This window comes from Oenanthe melanoleuca, chromosome 3 (assembly GCF_029582105.1).
Source record: "Oenanthe melanoleuca isolate GR-GAL-2019-014 chromosome 3, OMel1.0, whole genome shotgun sequence".
NCBI classification, from domain to species: Eukaryota; Metazoa; Chordata; class Aves; order Passeriformes; family Muscicapidae; genus Oenanthe; species Oenanthe melanoleuca.
The window spans coordinates 24,886,589-24,913,020 of record NC_079336.1 but is presented as its reverse complement, the minus strand read 5'-3'; the positions used below and the strand labels follow the sequence as shown (position 1 = coordinate 24,913,020).

Sequence of the window (26,432 nt, the reverse complement as noted above, 5' to 3'; positions counted from 1 at the left end):
AAGAGTTTTCATTGTTCTGTCCTTGGTTTAATGCGATACTTGTCAAGAAATAAAGCCATTTCCTTGATGAACAAAGGATGAGCAACTTCATGAGGTCATGTTTATTCAGCTCAAGTCAATCTCCTAGATATTATTTTGATGCCAAATTCCATTATTCTGATATAAAAGTACAGCAAATTTTTGAAAATACTTGATAAACTGACAGGAAAAAAAAACCAACCTTGACTTCTGAAATAATTTTTACTATATTTTTTGCTTTCTGCATAGTATAGAAAGATACTTGACACATTTTGACTACTATTGTAAGATAAATTAATTCACAGTATGATTTAGTTCAACTTTTGTATGACAAGACACCTTACATACACAATCAAGCACACCTACCTGTACACATATGTTGGGTTTACCTGACAATGTAGTTAGACTTGCACAGTCTATTTCATAGTAATCATTTGGAAACTTTTGTTTCTATGTTTAACCACAAGGACAATTCGTTATTGAGTCACAGTGATTATTGTCACTATTATCTTTTAGTCATTTAAGCAATGCCAATCCCAACAAGCTTTGTTTCCAGTGACATTGCTTGAAAACTTGTGGCAACATGAGAAAATCTTTAAATAGTAGCCACAGCATTCATGTCCCATAAGGATAAAATGAGTTGTCTAAATTTTATATGAAAAGCAATCTAAGGTTTATCATTAACAGTCCAGTAAACTTAATATTCATGTCAGGCACAAGAGAACATGCATTTGTAATATTTATCTGTATAATTTAAAATGCCAAGTAGAATAAAATGAATTACCTACTTAAATACATCAGGACACATATAAACCCAAGTGGAAGTCATGTATGATAAAATGAAGGAGATAATAATACCCTCCATGCCAAGTCAGCCATGTCATCTGGGGTGTGATGTCCCAATAAAAATTCAATCATCTACTTACCATTCCCTCCAGTCACCTGAGTAAAAACAAGAACCAGCCAGCTAACCAGCACTTAGTTAGTGCTGATGTCCTACTTAGAAGTCCTCTATGAGCATGAATGATATATTGGAAATGTGCTTACCACCTTACTTTGTGAAGGTGAGTTAGTTAATGGTGGAAACTGGTTTTAAAGGCAAAGCACCTAGATTTAAGTGTCTAAATGTGAGTTCAATATATAAGTTCCTATTATGAGTTTAAAGCTTTAAGAGTGTTCCTCAGCCCATAGGGATGGGGCTGGTGTCTGGTCTCAAAGGCTGCTTTGCTGAGGAGCCCAAGCAGGAGCTGCCTCCTGCATTGCTTCAGGAGCAGCTTTAAACACTTCATGATCCTGTGCTGAACTACACCCTAGCAGCATCAAGATCCACTTGATCTGGACACTGACTCACAGGCTAATTTGCAGGCTGGACCTGCCTCATCACACTGGAACTAGCTCAGCTATCAGGCGTGGGAAGGCTTGATCAGGCTTTACCAAGTGAAAAATGAGCCAGACATGGCTTTTTCTATGTCTTTTGTTATTAGGTCCTCACTCCTTTGAGCAGTGACTCACATTTCCTTTCTCCCCCTTGTTGGAAGCTGGAACAGATTGCCCAGAGAGGCTGCAGAGTCTCCATCACAGGAGATGTTCAAGAACTGTCTGGGCACAATCCTGAGCAGTGGGCTCTGGGATGACCCTGCTTGAGCAGGGAGGTTGGACCAGGTGATCCTCTGTGGTCCCTTCCAGCCAGGCTGTGGTTCTGTGTAGCATCATCAGATACTAGTACCCAGCTTAGAAAATGGAGCCATTAATCACATAGAGAAGTATTTGTTTAAATGTCTGTTGTAGTTACAATGCATCCCAGGGTTGCATCCCTTAGTGTTCCAGTGAGCAATGCAGTAGTTACACAGCAAAGGTCCTACCAATTTAGCTTATAGGATCAGCAAAGGAATCCATTTACCTCACTTGTTTTAGCAGTGAGTTTCTCAGGGGTAAGAACATGTAATACAGGTGTTGTCTTTTGCAAGTTTAGCCAAATTTCTTATTTTCTTATCTTAGGTGAAAAATAAATTCTGCTGCCAAGAAAACAGAATTAGAGTACCTCAGCCTCTGATGTGTTAGTTTTGTATATGACTGCCATAAAAGAAAATTGAAAAGCTTAAATTGTCATATTCTTCACCTTAAAAGTTTGTCTGTTTATAGAAGCAATTTTGCAAAAAGGAAATTTCATACTGCTCATCTCTATGCACTGTGTAGAGAGAAGGCATTCTGTTTTGGATATGGATGCACATATGGGTTCCATGCTCCTGTCAAGTTAGATTTTTTCTATGCATATAAGCAGTACTTGCAGGATCTTCAGGCCATTTACAAAAAAATTACAAGTCATTCTAGTACTTCCTGTAGTTACTCCTGCTGCATTGTGGCAAAATATGTTACTTTCTGACACTTGTAAGTTACATTTATTGGGAATAAGCCTACTTTTTAAAGATAATGAAAATAAAATATTTGCATCTTAGAAGTTCCAAATGAAGTACATTAAACAGAGTATTGTATTTCATGTCTATAAATCAGGATAATACCTCCTTACTAAAGAATTCTGACATCTGTTGCTGAAGCTGTGGGTTTTATTTTTTAATACTCTATCTGTAATATGAAACCATGGGCTTAATTCTTTCTCTGAGTGATACTATAAAATCACTTTTTATCCTTCTTCTCTTTCTCTGCTTCAAGGCTTTTTATCATAGCAATCTTCCTTTCATATCCCTCCCAATGACAAGCAGTGCACCATTTCAGTCCTGCTGATTTTGCTCTCACACTAGTCATGTCCAGGCTTCCTCCATAAACAACAAAGAATTAACTACACTGAAAAAGTGAAACTGAATCTGGCATACTTTCAGATACCTCATTACACACTTTGCCTAAGGTGACCTTTTAAGTAGCAGCATATTTTCATGTAAGATTGACCACTGTGGCACAGTTCCTCCACATGTGAGTCTCACTGTGCAAAAATCTGCTAAGAGGAGACTGACTTCCAAATGATGCATGAAGAAAAAATGTCTATGTGCACAATGAATTATTACTATTGATTGTTTTTAAAATATGAAGACATCAGAATAGGGATTTTATCTTTAACTACTAATGGAGAGCCTTGTCTTACTACCAAAAAAAAAAAAAAAAATGGAATAATAAGTATTATTCTGTCTTTTGTACCTGATAATGTTTTTAAGTTTTAGTGAAGTAAAGTACAGCACCAAATCTGTTTAGCAAGTTTTATTACTATTTATCATCCAGGGTAATTGCTATTCTAAATACTTTTATTTCTGTGAACTTTTAAGTATAGATGCCAGGAACTTCATACTTTTGACATTATATAGTATTTTACTACAGACACTGCCTAGCCTTGATAGGATGCATAATACCTATTATGATACTTAGGATGGGAGTGATTTGAGAATATATACATAGATTGAACAACAGCTCATCAAAGGCCTGATTCTGATCATTCAAACATTTAATAAATCAATTATAACTGATATTCCAGTGATTAAAACTTACTTTTAGATTTATTAAGATTTTGTGCCACCAAATCCATGTACCTTCCTCAGAAACATTATCTGTAATCTACCAGGGGGAATTAATAAAAAGGTTGGCTGTGCATTCAAGAGGTACCCTCGGGTCAGGTTGTGCTGATAACAGGTGAAAGGTCTGGATCCTCTGTAGTGATGCATCTGCCTGCTGGACCCTGTCCACCAGGGACCTTGAACCCTATTCTGAGGGAGCTGGTGTGAAAACAGACAAACCACAAGAGCCTGCAGCATGCTGGCTGTATTCCAGCCTAATGAGGAGCCCATCTGTGATAGGCAGGACAAGGTGCAGTGGGTGGTGAGTGGGTTCACCAGCAGATGCTGTGCAGAAAACTTGAGTGTGGAAAGATAGCAAAAGGTATATCAGGATGCACTTCAAGGACATCCTAAAGGTACACTTGACTGAGAGCAAGTTACTATAAAATAGTGAAATTGGGAGCACCAAAACAAGGAAAAATGTTGGTCTCTTAGAAGGGAAACAGCACAGCTTCAGCTAGGAAACACAGAAGTGAGAAGGGAACACTTAGAACTCAGACATTTAATACTGCTGTTTCACTAAATAGTAAAAATGGTTCATCACACACGGGTCTAAATACACCCTCCACACCTAAGTAGCTTGATTTAGTCCAACAACCCCACAAATACAGCAAACTAACAACTACATGATCATGAGTTAGCTAATTACTAACATGATTAGAGAGATTATTTACAGGAGCACTTAGTTACAGGACAAGGGGGAATGACTTCAAGCTGAAAGAGAGTAGGTTGAGATTAGATATTAGGGAAAAAATCTTTGAAACTGGTAAGGTACAGGAACAGGTTGCCCAGAGAAGTTGTGGATGCCCCATCCCTGAAAGTGCCCAAGACCAGGCTGGATGGAGCCCTGAGCAAGCTGATCTAGTGGAAGATGTCCCTGGCCATAGCAGGAGAGTTGAACCGAGGTGAACTTTAATGTTCCTTCCAAGCCAACCCATTCAGTGATTCTTTGATTCTGTGATAATTATATCTCAAATATGCAATGTTGTTACAGTGGGAAAAACTGGAAATAGTTTCAAGTCACATAGACGTGATAGAAAAATAAAATAATTTATTGGCTGTCTGAGGGCAGTTGAACCAGCCTGATTTTGCAGTGGTGTATGAATGATCAGCACTGAAAGAAGAGGTAAGACAGAATGATTAGTTGTGTATAGCTCAAAAGTGTACATTGTATCCTACCTGTAATTGTGTGAAGTGTTCTCTTTCACTATAAGACAATTTGAGTTATCAAACATCTCAGTATGATTATCCTAAAACCAAATTTCAGCAGCAATTAATGAACACTTCCCACTTAAAAGGTACATTCTTATGACACACAAAGCAGCTCATTACAAATCCTCCCCTAGGATTTTCATCTGTATGGTGAGAACATAAATGTTTGTTTTGACTCCTGCAACAGTATTTTGCATTTAAATGTTTAAACAATGTGAAATTTACACTTATATTTATTTGAAAATGAATGCTAACGAGATCTAATTTATTTTGTATTAGAACTGCAGCCTTGATTGTTGAGGAAAATAAGGCACCCAGAAGACAATGGCATTGATTAGCTATTATCTAAGTTTTATTTTGTATGTAGGTTATTTTTATTCTGTGAAAAGGGAAGCGTTGGAAGTATTATTTACAGCATTCAAGTATTATACAAAATAACTGATTCCATAATAATGCAGTCCTCTCAAAATATCTTTCAGAAAACATTTCCTTTTGTATTTTTCAGTTATTTCCATTAGTGATGCATCCTTCAGAAATAATGAATCATCATGGATGTCGTTTGCACCCTTTTATATCCGGCATAAGACCCATATTAAACTGCAGTTCCAGCCTCTCTCTCCAGATGGTATCCTGTTCTACACTGCCCAGCATCTGGGTACTCAGTCAGGTAAGGGGATTCTGCTATCATACAGCCAGGTCCTTTGGTGAAAGAGAGTTCATTGGGATGATTCAGGCATTCACCTCTGTAACTCATTGTCCATGGTGGCTGGGTTTTATCATGGAAGCAGAATGTTAGGGGTTTGGAAGGGACTTTAAACATCATCTAGTCCCAACCCCCTCTGCCATGGGAAGGGACATCTCCCACTAGACCAGGCTGCTCAAGGCTTTATCAGCCTGGCCTGGGACATTGCCAGGGATGGGGCATTCACAGCTTCCCTGGGAAACCTCTCCCAGTGTCTAACCACCCTCACAGAAAATATGTCTTCCTAACATCTAACCTAAATTTCCTCTCTTCCAGTTTGTACCCATCACTCATTGTGCTGTAGTTCCTGACAAAGAATCCCTCTCTGGTTTCCTTGTAGCCCCCTGCAGGTCCTGGAAAGTTGCTGTAAGGTCCCCACACAGCCTTCTCCAGGCTGAACAGCCCCAACTTTCTCAGCCTTTGTAGGAGAGTTTCTCCAGTCTTTTCATCAACATTAAGGCCTTCCTCTGGACTAGCTCAAATAATTCCATGTCCTTCTCACTCTGAGAACTCCAGAACTGTATTGTACAGTTGATTTGCACTGTGTATAATCAAGTTCATAAGAAAAAAACCATGTAAGACCAAAGCTTTTGACAGTCCAAATACAGCAAGTATTTAATGAACTGATTAAATGGTTCAGGAAAACACTTCATCCTGAAAGTGACCACAGCCTGCTTTTTAGAAGCTACCCTAATATTCTCACTCTGGGGAGCTGGCCCAGTGTTTTAAATTATGAAAACCAAAGCAATATAAAAACTGATCAAACAAGTGAAAGTAACAGAGTGAATGAGACTTCTCAGAAGTGTAGCATTTTATTATATAATGTTGAAAAGTGTGCTAGTGCAGCATGTAAAACATGTAATTTCTGCATTTCCCAGATATGCAGAGTGACAAATAAAATATTTATAGAAGCATTTTAAACTTTACTAAGTAAACATTCCTAAAACTTCATGTCAAGAAAACATACTTTGATAGTGTAAGTACATTCTAAAATTTAGTCTTTAAGGTGTACATTTTTTAAATTACTTTATTAACATTCTCAATTGCACTTAAATAGTGATTGCAGATTTTTAAACAGAAGCATTATGTGTTGTCATCATCTTAGAGGAAATTTTTCACTTGAATTGAGCAGTAGGTTATGCAAAAATGATGCTTTATATGACAAAAAATTAATTATTGATCATGTATTTTTACATTCCTTTGTTGAAAGTCTAAAGCTCTAAGATATTTCAATAAACATACTCAGTCACCAATTCATATAGACACACATATGCCCAATGTACCAGCACCTAACTGTGTACACAGATGTTAGAACAGGTTGATAATGCATCATATACTGCTGACACCTCCTGTTTGCCTGACTCTAACTGCAACCACATACCAAGAAGCTTCAAAGAAAAATATATGGAGCATCTGTAATAAAAATATGTGTGTTAACAAAGAGCTCTGTCTTCTACAATGAATCTTTTATAGTTCTATCAATTACAGGCCAGATTCTGAGATCTCAGTGAATTGTTCTCTCCTGCATAAACTAAAGCATTACATGGGCCATGAAAAATAGCAGAAAAAAAGGATCTCTCTCAAAAAGAATAGTCAGAGGTCATGGAAGCAGCTAGCATATAATGAAATTAAATACCTCTTTGGGAGCATCAAAGAGAGTGCTGAGTATGTTTGACTTGGGCCAGGAGTGGTGTAGTCTGAGCATGCCCTCATTCTCTTGCTATTCCTGAGTGTTTAGTTTGCACAAGAAAGAATATTTTATTTCAATCACTTTCTATAATCATAGCAATTCCATTTCATAATAAAATTCCTCTTATATAGAGTGATTTACTTACAAATTTCTTATTTCCACTTTCCCTGTCCTCAAGTTTTGAAAGATTCAGGAAAAGCTAATCATCTGGCTTTTTATTTTTGCCTTCATATAATCCTGTCAAATCCAGGCCAGAATTAGATTGATGAAAAACTTAGGTGTATTCTTAGCAGCCAGCAGATGAGATAGAGATTTCTGTGTAGGATTAGTTTAGAAAGCACTTCAAATAAAGCTGCTTCTTCTAGACAGTTATGTAAGATTTAATAAATTAATTGCTGAAATCACAGAATTTTGTTCCTGAAATTCCTTATTAATTGGAAATAATTGGAAATGTTTTTCCTCACTAGGCAATGCTGGTTTTTTAAAAGAAATTAGCTGACTATGCAGGTAATTTAGCAATGATACTGAGTAGCAGTTATGTATCATCTTGGTTTGTCACCCACATAAGCACTACACTGGGACTTTTCCTTCAGGGACACGTCCCACCTGATAATCCTCCCATCATTAAAAAAAAAAAAAAATCACATCTTTAGTAAGTGAAGAAAAAAACGTGAAACTTCTCTTGAAACATTTTCTTTCAGCTTTGTTCTTTCCAGAGAACATGACAGAACTTTCTAGAAAGGGCAAGTCTCCTTACTTTGAAGTTTATCTGCTGGTTCCAGCCTCTATTCCTCTAAAAATATCACTACTCCAGTACATTTAAATACCTCACAAACTGGCATAAAATGGAAAACATTCTATGAATCTATTAGCCTAATTTCCTATGATTGCCAGTCATCCATTTTGCTGCTTTGTCAACTATTTCTGAAACTGCATCATGACTTTAAGTATGGTACTACTGATTTCTGCAGGCCCTATGAAAATAATTTCCAAAGTGTGAAAAAATTTATGTGGCTAGCAACATTAATAATAAATTTGGGACAAAACCCAACCCAACAAGTGAGTTGACTTCAGAAACTTGAAGACAGAATGACAAAGGGAATTTCTTCCCCTCTTTGACTACTTGCTCTGGGGAAGGTCTCTGCAAACACTATGGAACTCATGTGGAGTCCAGCACACTGTTTGTAGAAGGCCAGCTCACTTCACATTTTCTCAAGGGCAATGCATCCTCTTTTTACCAATGAAAGCATGAGACTTCTAATGATTAAACAGCCCTTAATCCAGACAGGGCTTGCTGGATGCCCACCAAATGCTTGAACAATGTACAGAATTCAGTCCATTTACACAGCAACCACAGATACTTGGAGGCCTTGGTACCCTGGTAACAGGCAGTTTAAAAGGAGCCCTGCTTTTTTGTTGAGTCATAGCATTACTGAAGCTTTACATTTGTTAGCAGAAGTGGAATATGCCACAGACTGCCTGGATTATTCCAGAGCTCAGGCCAGGGTGATGGAAAGGTTTGCTCCCCAAAGAGATGAGAACGAACAGTCATGCTAGGTGACTAAGAATGAAGTCAGGTCAATAAACAGAATGGGATGACTCATGCCAAATTTAACACTCGACATTTCCAACAGCAGTTCTCTCTCTTTAGCCAGATTATGTTACCTACCTGGTCTGAAAAACCTAAAAATCTTTAACTCCTGATATTTAAGGCATTTCAGTTTATAAATCTATAGCATGAAAATAAGAGAATGCCAGTAAAAGTGCATAATGTCTGCATGATTTTCTAAAACATTACTTATGATGAAAACACAATCATGGAATTGGACTAAAATCTTTTGGAAATATCCATAACTTCTAAGTAACTAAAAGGCAGGGGTTTCAAAGAGAAACTGATCATCCACTCACTTTTAAAAGAACTTGAGTGGTCTTTTCTCTTTGCAGCCATATTTCCTTAGTTGACAGGGATATAATTTCTGCTTTGTTACTAGTTTTGGAATCATTTATATGGATTAAATCAGTAGTGTAGGAAGCAGAACTGCCAGCCAGCTGTGTGACAGAACAGACATCCTCACTGTCTTAAAATCTGTTGCATATGAAGTGTTACTGTACCCGTTTGACACTGGTAAGCAAACAAAAAAAAATTGTCAAATTGAGGCTGCTCAAGAGAGATGGCTTCTTCCAGCTGCCAAAATGTGCCAGGGTGACAGTGGTGATTAAAGGAAGCACAGTAAGTTTCTTCACAAAGAAGACATTTTGGAAAGGTGAGACTGCAAATAGATAATATATATTTACAAACAGATAAGTGCCCACCCCTTGTAGGTGCATGGGCATCACTGTCTGCAAGGTTGCTCTGGATCCCAGCTATGCCCTTCCTGCTATGGGATGGTGCTCCAAACTGAAGCTGGACTCTACCTATTGACACACTGATTTTTTACATGGTTTGAGAAATATACAGGCTTGACTTGACACCAGTTTTGTCTTGCAAGAGCTGTGATATGGAACTCCACACATGGAGCAGAATAAATTAAAAATAACCCACGAAAGCATATCCATGGGTAGCTCCTTTAAGTGTGCATTAGGGCCACTGGCTATGGTCACCCCTAGGTAAAAGATCAAATTACAACAACTGCAACAAGCTCCTTTACTTTGTCAGCCAGCTGGTACCTCACTGCATGCACACACTCAGACAAGGGCAAAGACAAGGTTAACAAACTTAAAGAAAGGCAGTTTCAACCATGTTGACAAATTACCCGCTAGCAATTAACAGCAGACTTTGCAGAGAGTGAGAATAAGGCTCATCTCTTCTCTGTTCTTCATTCCCTCATTTTACCCTTTTATAGCCCTTTCTTTTCTTCCCTGTTTTCTCTCCTTGGCCTTGGGCCTTATTCTGGCTACTGGAAATGCTCAGGAGGCATGTGAAGGACAACTGCTGGTCAGCTAGGCTTCCTCCCAGGACACCACAGTGCATCACCTTCCTTGGTCACCTTGGCCACAGATTGCAGCCATTCAGCTGGAGGCTGATAGGGATATTTCAACCCCTTCTAGACAAGAAAAGTTCTGCTCCTGGAAGAATATGTAAGGGGTGACAGTGTAAGAGGATGTGGTTCAGGTCCACAGAAAATCATATAGGAGAGCAGGATAAGAGGAAAACCGTGAAGAGCAAGACAAAAAGAAAGAATGAAAGCAATGCTTTGAACTCAGCTCAGCTGGGCAGGAAATGAGCAGATACCTCTTGGAGCTGTGATGATTACAGGATGCATCATGCCAATATGAGGCAGTAATACTGCTTGAGACACAGGCACTTTATTATGGTGGCTTAACAAGGTCAGTTTGAAGTGCAGATGAGCACATAACAGAACCTAGAGTAGGTGGTTTCATTAACTGGGAATGATTCCCATTAATGTTACTGCTTATGAGGATAAAAGGCTCAAATGTCTGCTCTGCCCCCACAATGGTACCAATGACCAGGAACAACTTCTGGAAAAAACGGTGGAAGGAGAGTGGAGGAAATGCTACTCAATACCACAGTGATAGAAACTGGCAGTCTGGGCTTGAGCTAGAGGAGAGAAGGGTGAGGTAAAACCAACAGAAGGCACAGACTGCAAACATACATCCAGAGGTACTGTTTCAGGGCCCTGAAACAACTAAAGGAACCAAGAATGTAGGTGCTCAGTAACCAGGAAACCACAGTGTAGGGCTCCTGGGAGGCTTAAGCTGCAAGAAGCTGCTGAAGCACTGAGCTCATCAAAGCCTGTGTCCTCAGCTTAGCACTGAGGCTTCTGCTCAGTAACACAGGATGAGACAAAAGACAAGCAATACATGGCTTAAAGGAATCTAAATCTTCAGTGGTTCCAGGACCTAGTCAGTGAGTTTTGAGCACACAGGGAGCCTTCAGAGACACTTGCATCTCTGTATCACTGGGACAATGGTAATGGCAAAAAAAAGTGAACACTACTGATTGTAAGATTGCCTCCACTACTACAAAAGTCACATAAAAGTATGTTCTGGAAGTTTCTTTGGCCATGCAAACAAGTGGGAAATCCTTCTTAATATGCAGTGGAGTATAGGAAAATCCTCAGGTACTCTTTCAACAGGTAAGAAAGGCCTTGCCTTACGCACACACACCAGAGCACAAAGGTAGACTTAACTGGGAGAGACCTTGAAACAGAAATGTTAAAAATGCAATCCAGGATGCTCATAGTGTGTCAGCCTGAGACATTCTAACACTGTGTTCAGCCCTCCAATCTGTATTGGGTGTATTTGGTAGTGTAGGCAGTAAATGCAGAGATCTTTGCCCAATAGAGATGTGTAAATTGAATATAATTACATTTTTTTACTCTGGTGATGCTTCTGGCTTGAATAGGGCATTTCCAAAGAGAGTGCAATTTTCCTAGAATGCATTTCTGACTGTTCCAAGTTGTCACAAATTATGATGTGCGTGAGTTTCCTGTGGTAACATAGAAACATGGAGAGTTGATACTGCTTGAGCATGGTCCTCTCTTAGAATTGGGGTATACAGACACATTTGCATGTCCAGATAAAGACTGGACATGAAAGGGCATACTCACCATTAGGAAGAATTTAAAAGAATTTAAAATTTGACTGTGAGACCAATTTTTTGAAGAGATTTACATACATATTCATAGTAGTAGCAAGCTGAAAAATTTTGTAATGCACTCAGAATTCATCATAACGTCATATAAGAAGATACTATTACAGATAATCCAGATCTCACAGTAGCAGTTAGATGTAGTTTTAGGAGACTTTTCATTATCTCCCAGTTTTAGGAACTGACTGCTCAAGACAGAAAAATTTGGAGTTCTGGCTTCTAACGGAATAGAGACAATCCACTCTGAGGCAGAGCAACTTTGACCTTCAGTCACTTGGTGAAAGCCCTGAACTAGGATTTGCAAGTAGAAGTGATGTTTTATCTCCAGAACAGGTCCTTCCATAAGGCAATGCCTGCTACAAAATTCCCTTCCCTTGAGAAGAAAATTATCTTTTATATTAGAAAATCACTGTTTTATTGAAACATGGTAATATGGGGCAGGAAGGTGCATCAGAACAGAACTGAATGTTGTTAGTAATTTTGTTCAATGCCCAGGGTCTTGATATGTTGCAGTTTCAAGGCACAGCTAAGCTGCAACAGCCTACTTCTAAAGAAGATTCAACCTTACTGACACAGATTGCCTTACAGTTCCTTGCACACAGCAGATGGGGAAAAGACTTGCATGCACAATGAAAGAACAACTGTGAGTGTCTGCCTCAGGAGTCTCTCTGCTTTTTTTGTGACACCACTGATGGAGATGAATAGCCCGTATTAGACGAGAAGCATCTCAAAAGCCAGAAGCAAAGTTCTGTGTCCTGTGCATTGATCGTATTTTCAAGAAAGTAGGGAGCAGCTATAGTCTAGTGCTGGAAAAACTAAGCATGTCATATTCTCCATGCATAACAAAAGTAAACTTCCTCAGAAAGGTCTCTGGCCACAGGTTAAATAAGACAGGTCTGATCAATGATCAAACTGAAATAGTGAAAAACCACCCTGCTTCATGGTCTCCTATACAGAGACTGCTGAGAAGTGAAAATCAGTGGCAAGAATACCATTTGTTTAAACTGTCATCATTCTTATGATGACATTGGCTTGCACAGGCTCCAGCTGTGCAATCTGGTTCTCAGAGGACAGATGGAGATCTTGTTAAAAATATTACTGGTTGCAAAATTGAAAAGGATCAAAGACAAGTCCATAATGTACCTTCACTTTAAGAGGAAGTTTCTTGAACAGTGAACACATAGGACTTTACGTGACAGTTCCAAGATATTTTCAGCCAGTTATCCCTAATACTACTTGTGATATGATAAACTTCATGGAGAAATACTGACTGCACCCTAGGATTAACTTTCAGATCCTAAAATTTATCTCAACACTCTGTTATTCTTGCCAACAACTAAAATGGCAAGTTATCTGTGAAAAAAGAGGGTCTAACCAGAAGAGTAAGAAAGTACCTCGAGAGCCTCAGGGAGAGATGAAATCGGAAGTGTAATTTTTTTGTTTAAAAGTAGCAGAAGAAGTTACTCATTTGAAGTGAAGCTTCAAATTTGTGACAGAACAGAGTACTCAGCAATAACCTCTTTACACTGTAGACAGCAGATTCAGTAATACAGATTTGTTCTTACGATAAGACTAAATAAGATTCCAAAACAGATCATTGTCAAATGTGCAAAGCCACCAAAACCCTCCCCTGCAGGCCAACAAGTCTTGGAGAACTGCCAGTTTCTCAAGGTCTTGATTACAGGTCTGATGCAACAGCAGCCCTGGTCAGATGTTTTCTTCTTTCCTGGAGAGCAAAATATGAGTGCTTGTGCCCTTATGCAAGTCTGCATGACCAGACAGGAGAGTGTCTCTGTAGAGATGGACAAGACACACGTTACTTCATCCACATTAGCATCTTTAGTCTTTACAGATCATATTTATATGGTTTTCTAAGGCATCATGTTTAATTCTAATTGGTTAGTGACTTATTAATTCAGTTCATTGGTTAGTAATTGCTAATGTATGTGTCTGTCAAAAACTTTCCTCTCTAGAGATGTTTCCATTCTTGTCTCCTGGGAAGAAGATTCACACAGATAGAATCTTTTCCCTCACAGGTGCAAACTGATTCCCACAGGAATAGATTGATATGCAGACTGATTCTCTCTGTTCCAAACTCCTTTCTCACAGGAACTTATTAGGCTAGCTGTTAGCTGTACCCAGCTGAAGCAGCAAGGCCTGAACCATGATTTACATGGCCTTTCTTTTGTAAGGTTTTACCCAAATGCAACAAGAGAGGGAATTGAAGGCTGCCCAAGAGGTAGTTCAGAAACTTTTCCTCATGCTCCTTTCTTACCCTAGAATTGAGGGCCTGATAAAAGACATGGACAAGCAGGTTATGTACATTGCTGAAACAAAGTAAGATGAGTGCATTCAAACTATGCACTGAAAAATCAGGCACACTTAAAGCCACATCACTAAGCAGGAGAAATCACAAGTGAAGGACATGATACTAATTTTCTGGGGAAAAAAAAAAAAATAGAGAAGAAAGAAGCAAGGTCCTTGAAAAGAACACTAAATACAGCAAAGTAAACCAGATCAACACACACAACTGGAACTAGCAAGCTAAAAGGAAGTGCTCTGCCATCACCAGAGTTGAAAAGAGGAGCTTTTTTCTTGTTCTTTCTATGGGTATCTGAAGCAGGGAAGGTGAGGCATGAAGTATGCACTCTTCAGCCACTAATAAACTGAAACACCTCCATCCTGCCTAAATGGCAACCTGAGCATCTCTTGAATAGGAAGGTATAATTTTAGCAACTTTCACAAGCCTCCAGTAAATTAAGCCATTCAATTTCACTACAGACAATATAGTTCAAGGATTAGAAATACTCAAAAATTAAACACACATGAAAGCAAACTCCATCATTCTACTGATAGGCCCACCCTTATGTTGAATCTTTAAGGAAACTGGACTGGTGATTATTAGGAAAGCTTGCATTCAAATTTAACAAACATATTTACCAGTTTAATTGATAACAACCTGATGCCTATTATTTCCAAAAGTAAGATATAAAAGTTAAGCTGCTCAGGCAAACCTCACAAAATTTGAGAACATACCTTTAATTTGCAGACTTTTCTGCTGTCCTCTTCTGCTTCCCTGTCACCTTCCCCTATTAGGCTCTACTGCTGCTCTTACAAACTTCTCCAGCTCCCATTTCCTGACCTTTCCCAGCTTTCCTTCTTCATGATTGAAAGTACAGTTTGAAGTGGTACTCTCTCCTTTTACACTGCCCTTCAGGCCAAAAACACTAACAGTGCAAGAAAAGACAACTCCCTTCTAATACTTCCTGTCATGAAAGTCTCTAGAAGAATAATGCAATAAAAAGTGTATCTGTTCCTACAGCTGTCAGATTGTTAAACCTGTTAAACATCCCTGTTGTGAAAAGGAGCCTTCAGGGAAAGCAGAGTAGGTCTGGTGAAGACAAAACTGTTCATTAAACTGACAAATCCATCAAGCCTTTATTCAACATACTGAAGTTGAGAGGATTTCTGCCTTTGTAACTTGACCAAAACTTTATTCTTTTCCATGGGAACACTGATTCACATTTCCTGGATGCCAAAGTGATCCTGTTTCCTCCTACCTCAGTTATCTAGTCTCTGCACAAAAGCAGAGCTTTTCAGAAGGTTGGGCTTCTTACTTTGAAGCAAACATGAGCTCAGTTTCCAATAATGAAAAAAAAAAAGGTAAGAGTAGCTCATCAGGGAACATTTCCCTTTGTGTGATTCATATATAATGATGGTACAAGGAAATGCAGGCATGAAAGCATCAGAATCATTAATATGTTGTTCTTCAGTGCACCCCCCCCCCCAAAAAATTAAAACTACTGTATACTGTTTCTTACAGGTGACTTTCTATGTATATCATTAGTAAATGGATTTACACAGTTACGCTACAACCTTGGAGACAGAACAGTCATCCTACAGACCCTTCAGAAGGTGCATGCAAATGGAAATACATGGCACTCACTCACTGCAGGAAGAGTTGGTAATGAAGGCTACCTGGAATTGGATGGTATCAACGTCACTCAAAAAGCTAGTCCTGGAATGAATGCACTAGACACACACACTGATTTTTTTGTTGGAGGGGTATCCTCCTTAAACTTTGTTAATCCAATGGCAACAGAAAATGAACCCACAGGTTTCACTGGTTGCATTCGAGAAATTGTTATAAATAACAGGGAACTGAATCTTACCGTGACTGACCCCAAAGGTGGAGCCAATGTTGGTGACTGTGATGGAACAGATTGTGGTTACACTGTGTGCAAAAATAATGGAACATGTCAAGTTGAAAACTCAGGCTTTTCTTGTTCTTGCCCAAGAGAGTGGACAGGGACCATTTGTGAACAATCTATTCACTGTTCACAAAACATGTGTGGGTCTCATGCGCTCTGTATTCCTCAACCTTCTTCACTTTCATATACCTGTGCATGTGCACTAGGCTGGACAGGTAAGTACTGTGATAACAAAATTGAATTTTATATAGCAAAGTTTGTTGGTAACTCCTACATTAAATACACAGATCCTTTTTATGGAAAAAGAGACCTCCGGTACAGCCGCCTTTCTTTAAATTTTACTACCAATCAAACTGAAGGCTTAATAGCGTGGATGGGAAAAAGTGAAGATGAAGATAATGACTTCCTTGCCATTGGTCTTGCCAATGGAACTTTGAAAGTTGTGATTAATCTTGGAGAAAGAATCTCTATTCCTCTAATGCATAGCAAATACTTCACCTGTTCTGATGGAAGATGGCACTTCATTACTGTTGTTCAAAACCAAACTTGTATTAAGGTTTATCTTGATGAGGAACTAATCCTTTTTGAAGATATTGACCCACAAAGGAAATACACTGCTTTAAACTACGGTGGCATTTGTTACTTTGGTGGGTTTGAATTTGGCAGGAAAGTCAATACAGTTACTACAGGACTTTTTCAGAAGGAATTAATTGGTAAAATTAAAGATGTTGTGCTCTTCCAAGATTCTAAAAAGATTCAGCTAATGAAAGCAGAAGGATACAACATTCATGATGGAAATTCCAGAAATTAATTGAAAAAACAGTCCAAGACTCTTTTAAAAATAATAAAATTTCTTTTCCTCCTGTTTATTGTGTTAGCTGGCAGTGTATTACTCAGCCATCAATATAGGAAAGCACTTAAAAAGTAATAAAGGACAAATCTAAGTGGAGTGTTAGTAGCATATGCATATACAATATTATAGTTTTCCTCCTATAATTATTTATATATATTCTTTAGCATTTACTTTAAAATAATTGGAAAGTCTACAGGGTTTTTTTGTGCTGAAAATAGTTTTGTAAACAAAGAAGTAGTGATTAGCTTATAAAGCCAACCATCATTCAAGTGTTGTTTATTCCTTTACGAGAACAGACAACTGTTACCTGTTTCTCCAACTCTTGAATTTTATCACAATGTTTCTTTTATAATATCACAATCAAATCTAGAAAGTGAAATTAGTGGGGTAATAAAAGGTGTCTTGAGGCAAGCAGCACATTAATTATAATGAGAAATTTTTAAAAATGTAAGTTATTACTTTTTAAGCCCACAAAAATTCTAATTAGGTAATGAAGTTCCCTCCTTCCTCTCTGTCTCCATCCTGTATGCATATATGTAAGAGTGTAGAATTCAAGCCTCTCTTAAGTCTCCTAAAATATTACACTTAAAAGAATGATTTTAAAAGCAAAAAACATTTAATTTTAGAAAGAGATAACAGATGTCCCGTTTTCTCCAGCAGAGGTCTCCCCTATTTGACTACATGAAAACTTTTGGCTTTAATGATTTAAAACTGGAATGTCTCAGTCTGCCTACAAGTAACTTTTATTCCTAAGACCTTAAAAAGACCAAGAACTGTTCTTACCTATATCTTTCTGGCTTATATGCCCGTAAATGGCATTTCAAAATTTTATGAGACTAGAGGTTTTGGTCATAGTAAATTTCTGCAAATATATTTTTCATTAATTGATAATCTCAAAAGCAAACAGAACTGTTCATACATAAATACAAAAATTCAATTCCTTCTCATAAGAAAGGAATTATATTCCTGTGTTATAATCTGCTTTAGGAAGCAATAAAAAATAAAAAATCAAATTCTGTTTTAATGTGCTTACACCAATAATGTATGATGGCATCTACATTTCTCAATTGACTACTGGCTTACTATATAAGTAAAATTATTAAATAAAAATAACAGTGATTGATTCCTATCTTTTCATTTTTCACTTTATTATTGCTGAAAAGCATATAACAAACCATCACCTCCTTGTATGGAAATTCTCTGAATGCAAGTCTTCATCACGTACCTGACAGAAACAAGTAACTATTTTGGGGTGGAGAGGGAAGTAAGGATGGGGTGTGTTATGGAGCAAAGGCCATGAGCACCCAAAATTAGGTCACAGGCATTTGCTTCCATATTGAGCATCTAGCAATGAACGCACTGTCAAGTTACAGGTGACTTAAAGATAACTAAAGTGCATGGGAGCTACCCCAAGATGTTTTAAACATCTTTGTGAGGTTCATTCTATCTTCTTCAGCTACTCTGAGCCCTCAAGTGATCAGCCTGATGCAAGAGAGCTTCTGCAACTCTTCCCAAAAGGCAGCTCATGAAGCCCACCTGGCATTTGAGCTGTTCCCAGATTCTTCTCTCTCAGTTTCTCTAAGTAAGCCTTCTGGCCATGTGATGCTGGAGAAGGGAGCATATTTAAGGTTTATCCTGTTCTCTGGGGCTTCTGGTGTACTGCCAGTTCCTCAGCAGTCCACACTGCCTTTGGTGATCTGAGCAGTGATTCAGTGTAAAACAAGGAACAAGTAATCTGAGCACTTCCAGCTAACACAAATGTTGGAAGGAGAGTGACTGAAGGCAATGGAGAAGTAAAATCCTTTATTCCTGTAGCAGCAGGATTTATTCCTATTACACTAACTAACATCCTAGGAACAAATTCTGGAGACTTTTGCTATTTGCTAAACACTTAACAAAACTTTCCCTCGAGGTGTTTTACTCCGGCTGTCTTCAGATTTTACATACACAAGGCAGGGGGAAAAGCACTCAGCAAACTTGAAAAATGTTTACATATTCTTTTAAACAAATTATTTCTGGTAGTTCTGGCAGAAAACATTTCCATCCCTTTCATGCAGGCAGATGCAATTTTCACTGCTTCCAGTTTATTTTCAAAGCAGAGATGGATGCACATGTAAGAGGCAGATCACCAGTGACCTCGAAGTAGACTGCTTTTCAATGGGTCCAAAAAAAAATTGTCACATGCAGAGCTGTCAAATTAAAACCTTCTCCAAAAATGAGAATAATGCTTTGGTGAATTGCTGTGGCTACCGAACTCAGTGTAAATATTAAAACAACAAAACACACGTATAATACTATCAGATATATTCAACAGCATTACTGCTATACAGACCAACTAATCTGGAAAAGACTAATTTTATTTTAAAGATGTTTAAATATCGCTTTTAGTTACTGAGGGTTTTTTTTAATTAGTCTTCTCAACGAGAAGCTAAGAAACATCACTTAATAAAAGTCTACCACCTCCTTTATTCAGTGCAAGATTTTAATTTTAGCCAATTTGACTATGAAGCTAATGCAAGGTACACAAGTAAAAATTTACCTTAAAATATATTCATAATTAAAACTTACAATTAGGATGGTAAACTGGGAAGACTTTTCTGGAAAGAAAAGGCTTTTCTATAGCAAAGTGCAAAATGCTCTGCCAGCAGCATAGTAAGGTTATGTATTCAAAGTGGAAAAACAAAACACTGAAAACCGAACAATAAACCTCAGTTTTTCTTTATATGGTGGAATGTTTTTGTTGTTTCTGACAGACTCAACAAGATGCCTAGTGTTATTTTAATAAGAGTAGGTGATTTTGTTTCCACATTTGCATGTTGTTTGGCATTGGTGGATGGTAGTCCACAAAATACCAAGTTAACAGAAGTCCCAAGGGTACAAACACTTCTGCCCTTCTCCCCCCTCTTTGTTCTCCAAAACTCAAAACAAACTGAGCTATGAAGTGCACAACAAACGTGGCATTCTGTGATTCAGCCTTCTATATTCATTTAGCCTACGGTTTCACAGCTATGAAATCAAACACACACGGTATGTGAGAAAGTTTTATCATTTTAGAATCAAAATATCCCTTAAAATATTTACATTTTACAGTAAAAAGGATAGCAAAACACAAAGTAATGTACAAGCTTAGGTATTCAAGTCTCTGAAGCATGGAAAATGGTGGGAGAAATGAATTTACTACTACAAATTATTTTCAAGAATTTAGGTTAGAAATGCTTTCTCATTAAAACAAGTGCAGTTTAAAGCAGTAACATTCGAGCAGCTCAGCCTTCCAATTTCTGGTCACAAACTGCTTCAGATGCTTAGGAAAAACTTGAAATATAATATAATGAAACATACTTGAGTTTTTTATTGTACTACTGAATAATTTAAAAAGAATCCCAAATTCTTCACACCACCAAGAATATTACATTTTGTTGTAACTTGGATTCTGAGGCTTTGCTGCAGTCTTTAAAAACAGTGCAATTTAAAAACAAGGTTATTGTATGAAAACCACCTTTAAAATTATCAGAGCATCTTAAAACAGAAGAGAGCACAAATTACCAAAGGCAGCAACTATACTGCAGACTTGACTAAAGCCAACTTCCTCAGCTAAGAAAATTCCTAAGCCTTTATTGCATATTAATAAAAGAAATCTTTAAAATTTTGAATATACAGCAATGTAAAATTTTTAAAAATATTAAACTCCTACTTCTAGCGATAGTTGGTATAATGAAAAAAAGGATGAGTATTGGTACATTGAGTGGTACCAAAACACAGACTTGTTTCTGCAAAACACCAACACAGAATAAAAAACGATGGCACAATCCTAGCAGGCTCTCTTTTTTTTGTCATACAAAGTTTTACGACATTACTCTAACAGTTTATTTAAATAGGATTTTAAAAGACTGCCTGCATCTTTTTACCTTTTGCTTTTAGTTCTGTCACTGTGGTCCCTATGCCTCTCTCTGTTCTTTTCACTTTCTCGTTCTCTATGCTTGTCTTTGCTTTTCTCCCTCTCCTTATCTTTTTCATGAGCCTGTTCATCACTTTTAGGCTTCTCTGTCTTTTTTTCTGGATTTCTAGTCTCTCTGGGGCTTTTTCCATCAGCAGGTCTATCACTGTGCGGAGATCGCACTCGTTCTTTGTCTCTCTGTCCTTCCTCTCTACTCTTCCGCTCTCTCTCTTTTTCCTGGTTTCTGTCTCTGCGCCTGTTTCTTTCAGAATCCTGCTCCCAGTATTTTTCATTGCTCCACTCTTTTTCATGTCTGTCTTTTTTTTGGTGATGGGTTTCACTGTAAAGTCTTTGTCGATCATTTTTCCCCCTACTGAATCCTCTCTCCAAATGCTGGTCTTCTCTGCCCCAAGGATCACTGTGGCGTCTTTCTGGTCTCCTACTGTCTTTACTCTGAAAAAAATTTTCTGGTCCCAAAAATCTTGATTGTTTGTGAGCCACTGGTAGACCTTGTGCAATGGGTCCAGCATACTGTGGTGGCTGACCTGATAAATGAGCTACTGGTGGCCATGGCATCATTGGATTTTGAGGAAAACCAAAGCCAGGAGGAGGAAGAAGTGGAGGTGGTAAATGAGGAGGAAATCCAAACATAGGGTTGTTTTGTGGAGGGAAGTTATGAGGTGCAGGAGTCTGAAACTGAAATCCAGGTGGATTAGATTTAGAATGCTGAAAATTCTGCTGTGGAGGTCCAACAGATGAAAAGCTGCCACTTGCAATAGGGCTTGGGACTTTGGAAATAAACTCAGAACGAGAAGAGTTTTCAGTTTCAAAATGAGATGAAGTTGCGGCTGGTCCTCTTCTAAATGAGTTCACTGTTTCAATGTTTTGCATCAATGCATCTTCCTGTGAGTGTTTGGTATCTTCTGCTTGTGATGCAACTGTGTTATCCGCCTTAGCTGCAGCTGAACTGAACTGTGTCTCATTGGTTTGGGCCTCACTTTGATACAGGTTTAAGCCTCCTTCTCCAGAAGGCTGTTTATTCTCTGTTTCTCCTTGATCATTTCCAGAAGCATTTTGTTGGTCTTCATTTCTGCTAACATCTCCATCCTTGTTTTCTGAACTATTGGTCTGCTGGCTTCGCCCAGCTGCCTGTCGTGGGTCTCTTTTAAGATTAATAAATGGTGGTGATTTAGAGGTATTAGCAGTAGTAACTTCAGAGGAGCCTACGTTAACATTGGTCTCATTAGGTTTTTTTCCTGAATTTGATGAGGAAGAAAAGCTGGAATTTGTGCTCCTTCCAACTTCCTGTGCAACACTATCCTTTTCCGCTAACTGTCGCTTTGGGTCATTTTCTTTACTTTCTTCAGTTTCCTTATTCTGTGATTGAGCAGACAAATTTGCTAAAAATGCTTCTGTGGAGACATCTGGAGGTTTTCCCTTAAGACTCAGCCCTATCAAAGAACCAGCACTTCTTGCAGAGCTTGAGGTCCCTACAGCTGCTGCATCCACAGTTATAGCAGCATTAGTGGATTCTTGAGGATCATCCAAACCAGTCTTTGCTTCACTAACTTCAGCAGCTACATCAGCAACATCCATGGTTTCTTCTTTCGAGGATGCCTGCTCATTTAATAATGGTATGTCTTCACTAGGACCTGCTTCTGACTTGTTGTGCTCATACACCTGCCCTGTCGTACCCAACAGGCTTTGAAGAATATCATCCACTGGCAACGGTTTATTTGCCAGCTCCAGAGTAGAAGGCTGATTTTCCCACCCAACCAGGACTCCAGGAAGAAACCTGAGAGGCTTTGGTGGTTCATGTTTGGTACTTTCTACCAATGGTTCAATAACGGCTGGAGCATCATCTGTATTAGACTGCTGTGGTTTATTTCTCTGCTTGTGTAGCACAGTTGTGAAGGAATTAAAAAAGTTATTTTCCTCTTCTTCTTCTAGCGCCAAATCATGATGAGAGACTTCAGGTTTGCTTGGCTTGCTCTTCTTCTCTGGTGGCAAGCTACTCAAGGTACTTTCAGCAGCTTCATCTGCAAAACTACTGGTAACACTTGAAATAGCAGTAATTTGCCTCTTCATTTTCTGGCGAATTATCAATCCCAGCAATAAATTTGGTCGATGTATTTCAATCCCTGTACAAAATTGCAACAGTAATTTATAATCTCTTTATATTTTGGTTAAGGCAGTAATTTTAACAAAAATAACCCCCATACACTTACAATGTACTAGCAAAACTATTAATCTTATGATATTTGAAATTGTGCTGCTTGTCATGTTAAACATTAACAATATTTAAAATAAAAAAAATATGTATTTCCAGTATTAAAATTACTACTTCAAGCACTGGAAATTAAAATTGTTCCAAGCACACTATAACTTCTTAATAGAGAACAGGAGCCAGTTATATAGGACACATAATCTCATCAGAAACAGCACAGAAGTTAAAACATCACCTTAGTCTAACACAGCTACATCATGATAACAGTGGTAGCAAAGTATATTAGGGAAAAAAAGTAAACAGAACACTTTCAACCCAAAAGTTTCCTCATAATTTGTGTTAGACATACTTCTTCAAAGATTTACCAGGAGCAAATTTCAGAAATGTTTCTCTCATTCCAGGAAGGGCACTGTGTTTCAAGGCATACTATTACTCATCTCTTCGCTATCTATTTTGTTCTGTGTAACTGCAAAAAAATGAGCTGTAGCTCATTCTCTCTTCATTTTGGCCCTGCCTACCTCAAAAAGGAAGATTATCCACAAATTTTTATAATCAAGATAAATTGATGCAAAGTACACAGAACAACTGATATCCACTTCAGGACCTTTTCTTCATTGTTTGATGTTTGAAACTTTCAATTAATATTTTGTTCCAAAAAGAATTTTGGAATACTTGAGAAAAAAGATTAGTACATTTCAAATAATGAAAAACACTATTTTAAATTGAAAGTATCAATTTGGAACTCATGCGTTCTACCATAGTCCACTTGTATGACTCAGTTTACTGAGTTACACTGAAACCTACAAAGCCACCTGCATTAGAAAAAGAAGGTAGCAGATATAAAACAAGTAATCTTTTCATCTTTGAAGTATCAGAATAATCGACCAAGGGGAAATTAATGTCTTTTCAAGGAAACTAATATAATAATACTATGGGAAAATCATTACATATTTGAATAAAATAGCATTTTAAAATTTAATTTACTGTTATATTTCTGTTGCTAACTTCTTTAAGTAGCATTATGATAGTAAAACTCCAAATTCCAAGCTGTACTTACCAGGCCCATCAAAAGGCACAAGGTGATGAGGGACTTTATCTGAGGAACCTAAAGGGATGAGGTACAAATCTTTCACTTGCTTCATGTTATTGGCAGCTACACCGTAACGTTTTCTACTGCTGAAATAGGCAAACAGCAATGCATAGGAGATCTGATCCTCTTCAGTTACTGGCGTAAAGCGAACCACGCAGATCTCCTGTTTACAAGAGAGGGAAAGAGACAGTCAAGAATATCTGTCTGTGAAATGTTATTTTTTTACTGACTGCACTTTATTTAAAAGAACAGTGCTGAGGAGAAGAAGCTAAGCCAAAATGGCAGAAGAGACAGAGACATGGCCAAAAATAATTCAGAACTAGATAAAACAAATAGAAAGCGTTTAGTATTAAAAAAATAATTGAAGTGCATGACAAAAAAGCCATTTAATATTTTAACAGCGAGCTAAACAACAAATTTTAGGGAAGCTTGCTAGCTCTTCCCATGAATTATTCTACTCCCTACTCCTAACATTATTAGAAAGCTGCATTTTGTAGTCTGTTGGGTCCAAGATATCCATTAATAACAGTTGAAGACCAGTATTCAATTCCCAGAATTTTGCCCAAAGCCCAGGAGTTGATACTGGAGCTCATTTAATGGCTTAATGAACAGCCTGGAAGACTGGAGAGAAGATTCTCAGCAAAATCAGATGGCACCTCAGCAGGAGCAGTGGTGGATATGCTGAAGCACTGGCGGCCATTCAAAGGAACCTCAGCAGGCTGAAATAACAGGCTGACCTTCGTCAGTGTCAGCAAAGAAAAAATGAGAAATCTTGCATTTTGAGCTGGAGTAACCCCATGGGGGGCTGGGGGACTGACTGGCTCGAAAACAGCTTGGCATAAAATGATGTGGGGATCCTGGTGGATGAGCCAGTGATGTCTCCATGCCAAGAAGGCAAACTGCAATCTGGGTGTCAGAATCAAAGCAGCAGCACACCAAGGGAAACGGCTGTTTCTTTCTATCCAGCACTTGTGAGACACCACCTGGAAAATACTTTCAAGTTTTAGGCTCCCCAGCACAAGGACAACTGGCACACAGTGGGACAAAGTCCAGCAAAGAGCCACTGAGATGGTTTTGCACAATGCAACACAACTGAAAATGAAAGGGTAACTCTTGAGAGGTGAAGTGGTATCCAAACATTCCTGACAAGTTACTGTGTCAAAGGAAAACAGGTATGTATTCTCAAACAGCAGATGAAGTTTAAGGTTAGGTAGGAAGAAAATAAATACCAGCAGTTGCCACCCGTCCCATTCAACATAACCATGAGATATTCCTAAAGTTCACATATTTTGCAAATGTTTCACAGAGAAAAAAGACACAAGTATCTTTAGGATGGCTAAGATGCATATTAAACAGCAAGTCTTTACTAGGTAAAATTCTTACCTTGGTCCCTGAAGCTTTGATTTTTTCTACATAATCCCAGACAGTGTGGGGAGATATCCTGCCACCTACTTGAATACTATCAGGTAAATCCTATGAGAAAAGACAACAGAAATGTGAATCCAAATATTCTTGTGGTATGTCCTTCATCCAGTATCCAGTTTCATAAATTCAAAACATAATTTAAAAATATCAGTAGAAGTTATAACAGAAGAACAATATGTACTAAATTAGTTATCATTCAATACTGTTCATCTATACCTTGCCAAAACCATCCTTTCTGGTAACATTAACTGCAAACATGACTGCACTGTGCTCTGGAACACCCAAGCTATCTGTCAGATCACATCACAATGAGAGCTCCACACCTATGTTTATAATAAACTTTCAAAATTTTCATGAGGGAAAACATGACCTACATGTGCATGTATATAGAGATGTAAATTCTTCTTGGATATTACTGAGTCCACTCACTGTTCCCAAGCAAAATAAAAAGACTTTCATAAAAATATTTTTTTTTAAATTAAGCAGAAGAGTTTTGAAAAGCGCATCATACTCATATAACAATCCTTTGGTATTAAGGATTATTGCATTTTCCTCAAGATCTACAGCAAAGTAAAGACAATCTTATTTAGAAGACCTAAGTTCTTTTAATTAGAAAGCTGATGCATCCTGTGTAGCTGTCAAGAAGAAAAATTGAGCCTTATAAGCTCTCTGATCTTTATTTTGTGAATGAAGTCAACTTATTATAAGCAGCTGCATGCTTTTCCTGATACAGAAGAGAACATTACATAAACATTTGTTTTCAGGGACAATTCAATCACAATGCAAGGTTAGGACCAGGATTGCCACCAGATACGAAAAAAAAAAAAAAAGAAACTCCATTACTCAGGTTTTTGTTAT

The 26,432-nt window shown here is 38.0% G+C and overlaps 2 protein-coding genes across 8 annotated transcripts in view; one reads left to right on the top strand and one right to left on the bottom strand.

Annotated features, from left to right (window-relative positions):
• EYS (eyes shut homolog) overlaps window positions 1-19,422 on the top strand; it is a 674,079-nt gene extending 654,657 nt beyond the window's left edge. The window contains exons 47-48 of the mRNA XM_056488606.1: window positions 5,296-5,457; window positions 15,658-19,422. Of these exons, the coding sequence (XP_056344581.1) occupies window positions 5,296-5,457; window positions 15,658-16,856 (1,361 nt within the window). The 3' untranslated portion in view covers window positions 16,857-19,422. The remainder of the gene's footprint in view (window positions 1-5,295; window positions 5,458-15,657) is intronic.
• A 503-nt stretch (window positions 19,423-19,925) lies between these two features.
• PHF3 (PHD finger protein 3) overlaps window positions 19,926-26,432 on the bottom strand; it is a 193,818-nt gene continuing 187,311 nt past the window's right edge. For all 7 annotated transcript variants that reach the window (XM_056488612.1, XM_056488607.1, XM_056488610.1 and 4 more), the window contains 3 exons: window positions 25,533-25,622; window positions 24,117-24,312; window positions 19,926-22,973 (listed from right to left, as the gene is read on the bottom strand). In XM_056488612.1, coding sequence (XP_056344587.1) covers window positions 20,800-22,973; window positions 24,117-24,312; window positions 25,533-25,622 — 2,460 coding nt within the window. In that variant the 3' untranslated portion in view covers window positions 19,926-20,799. The remainder of the gene's footprint in view (window positions 22,974-24,116; window positions 24,313-25,532; window positions 25,623-26,432) is intronic.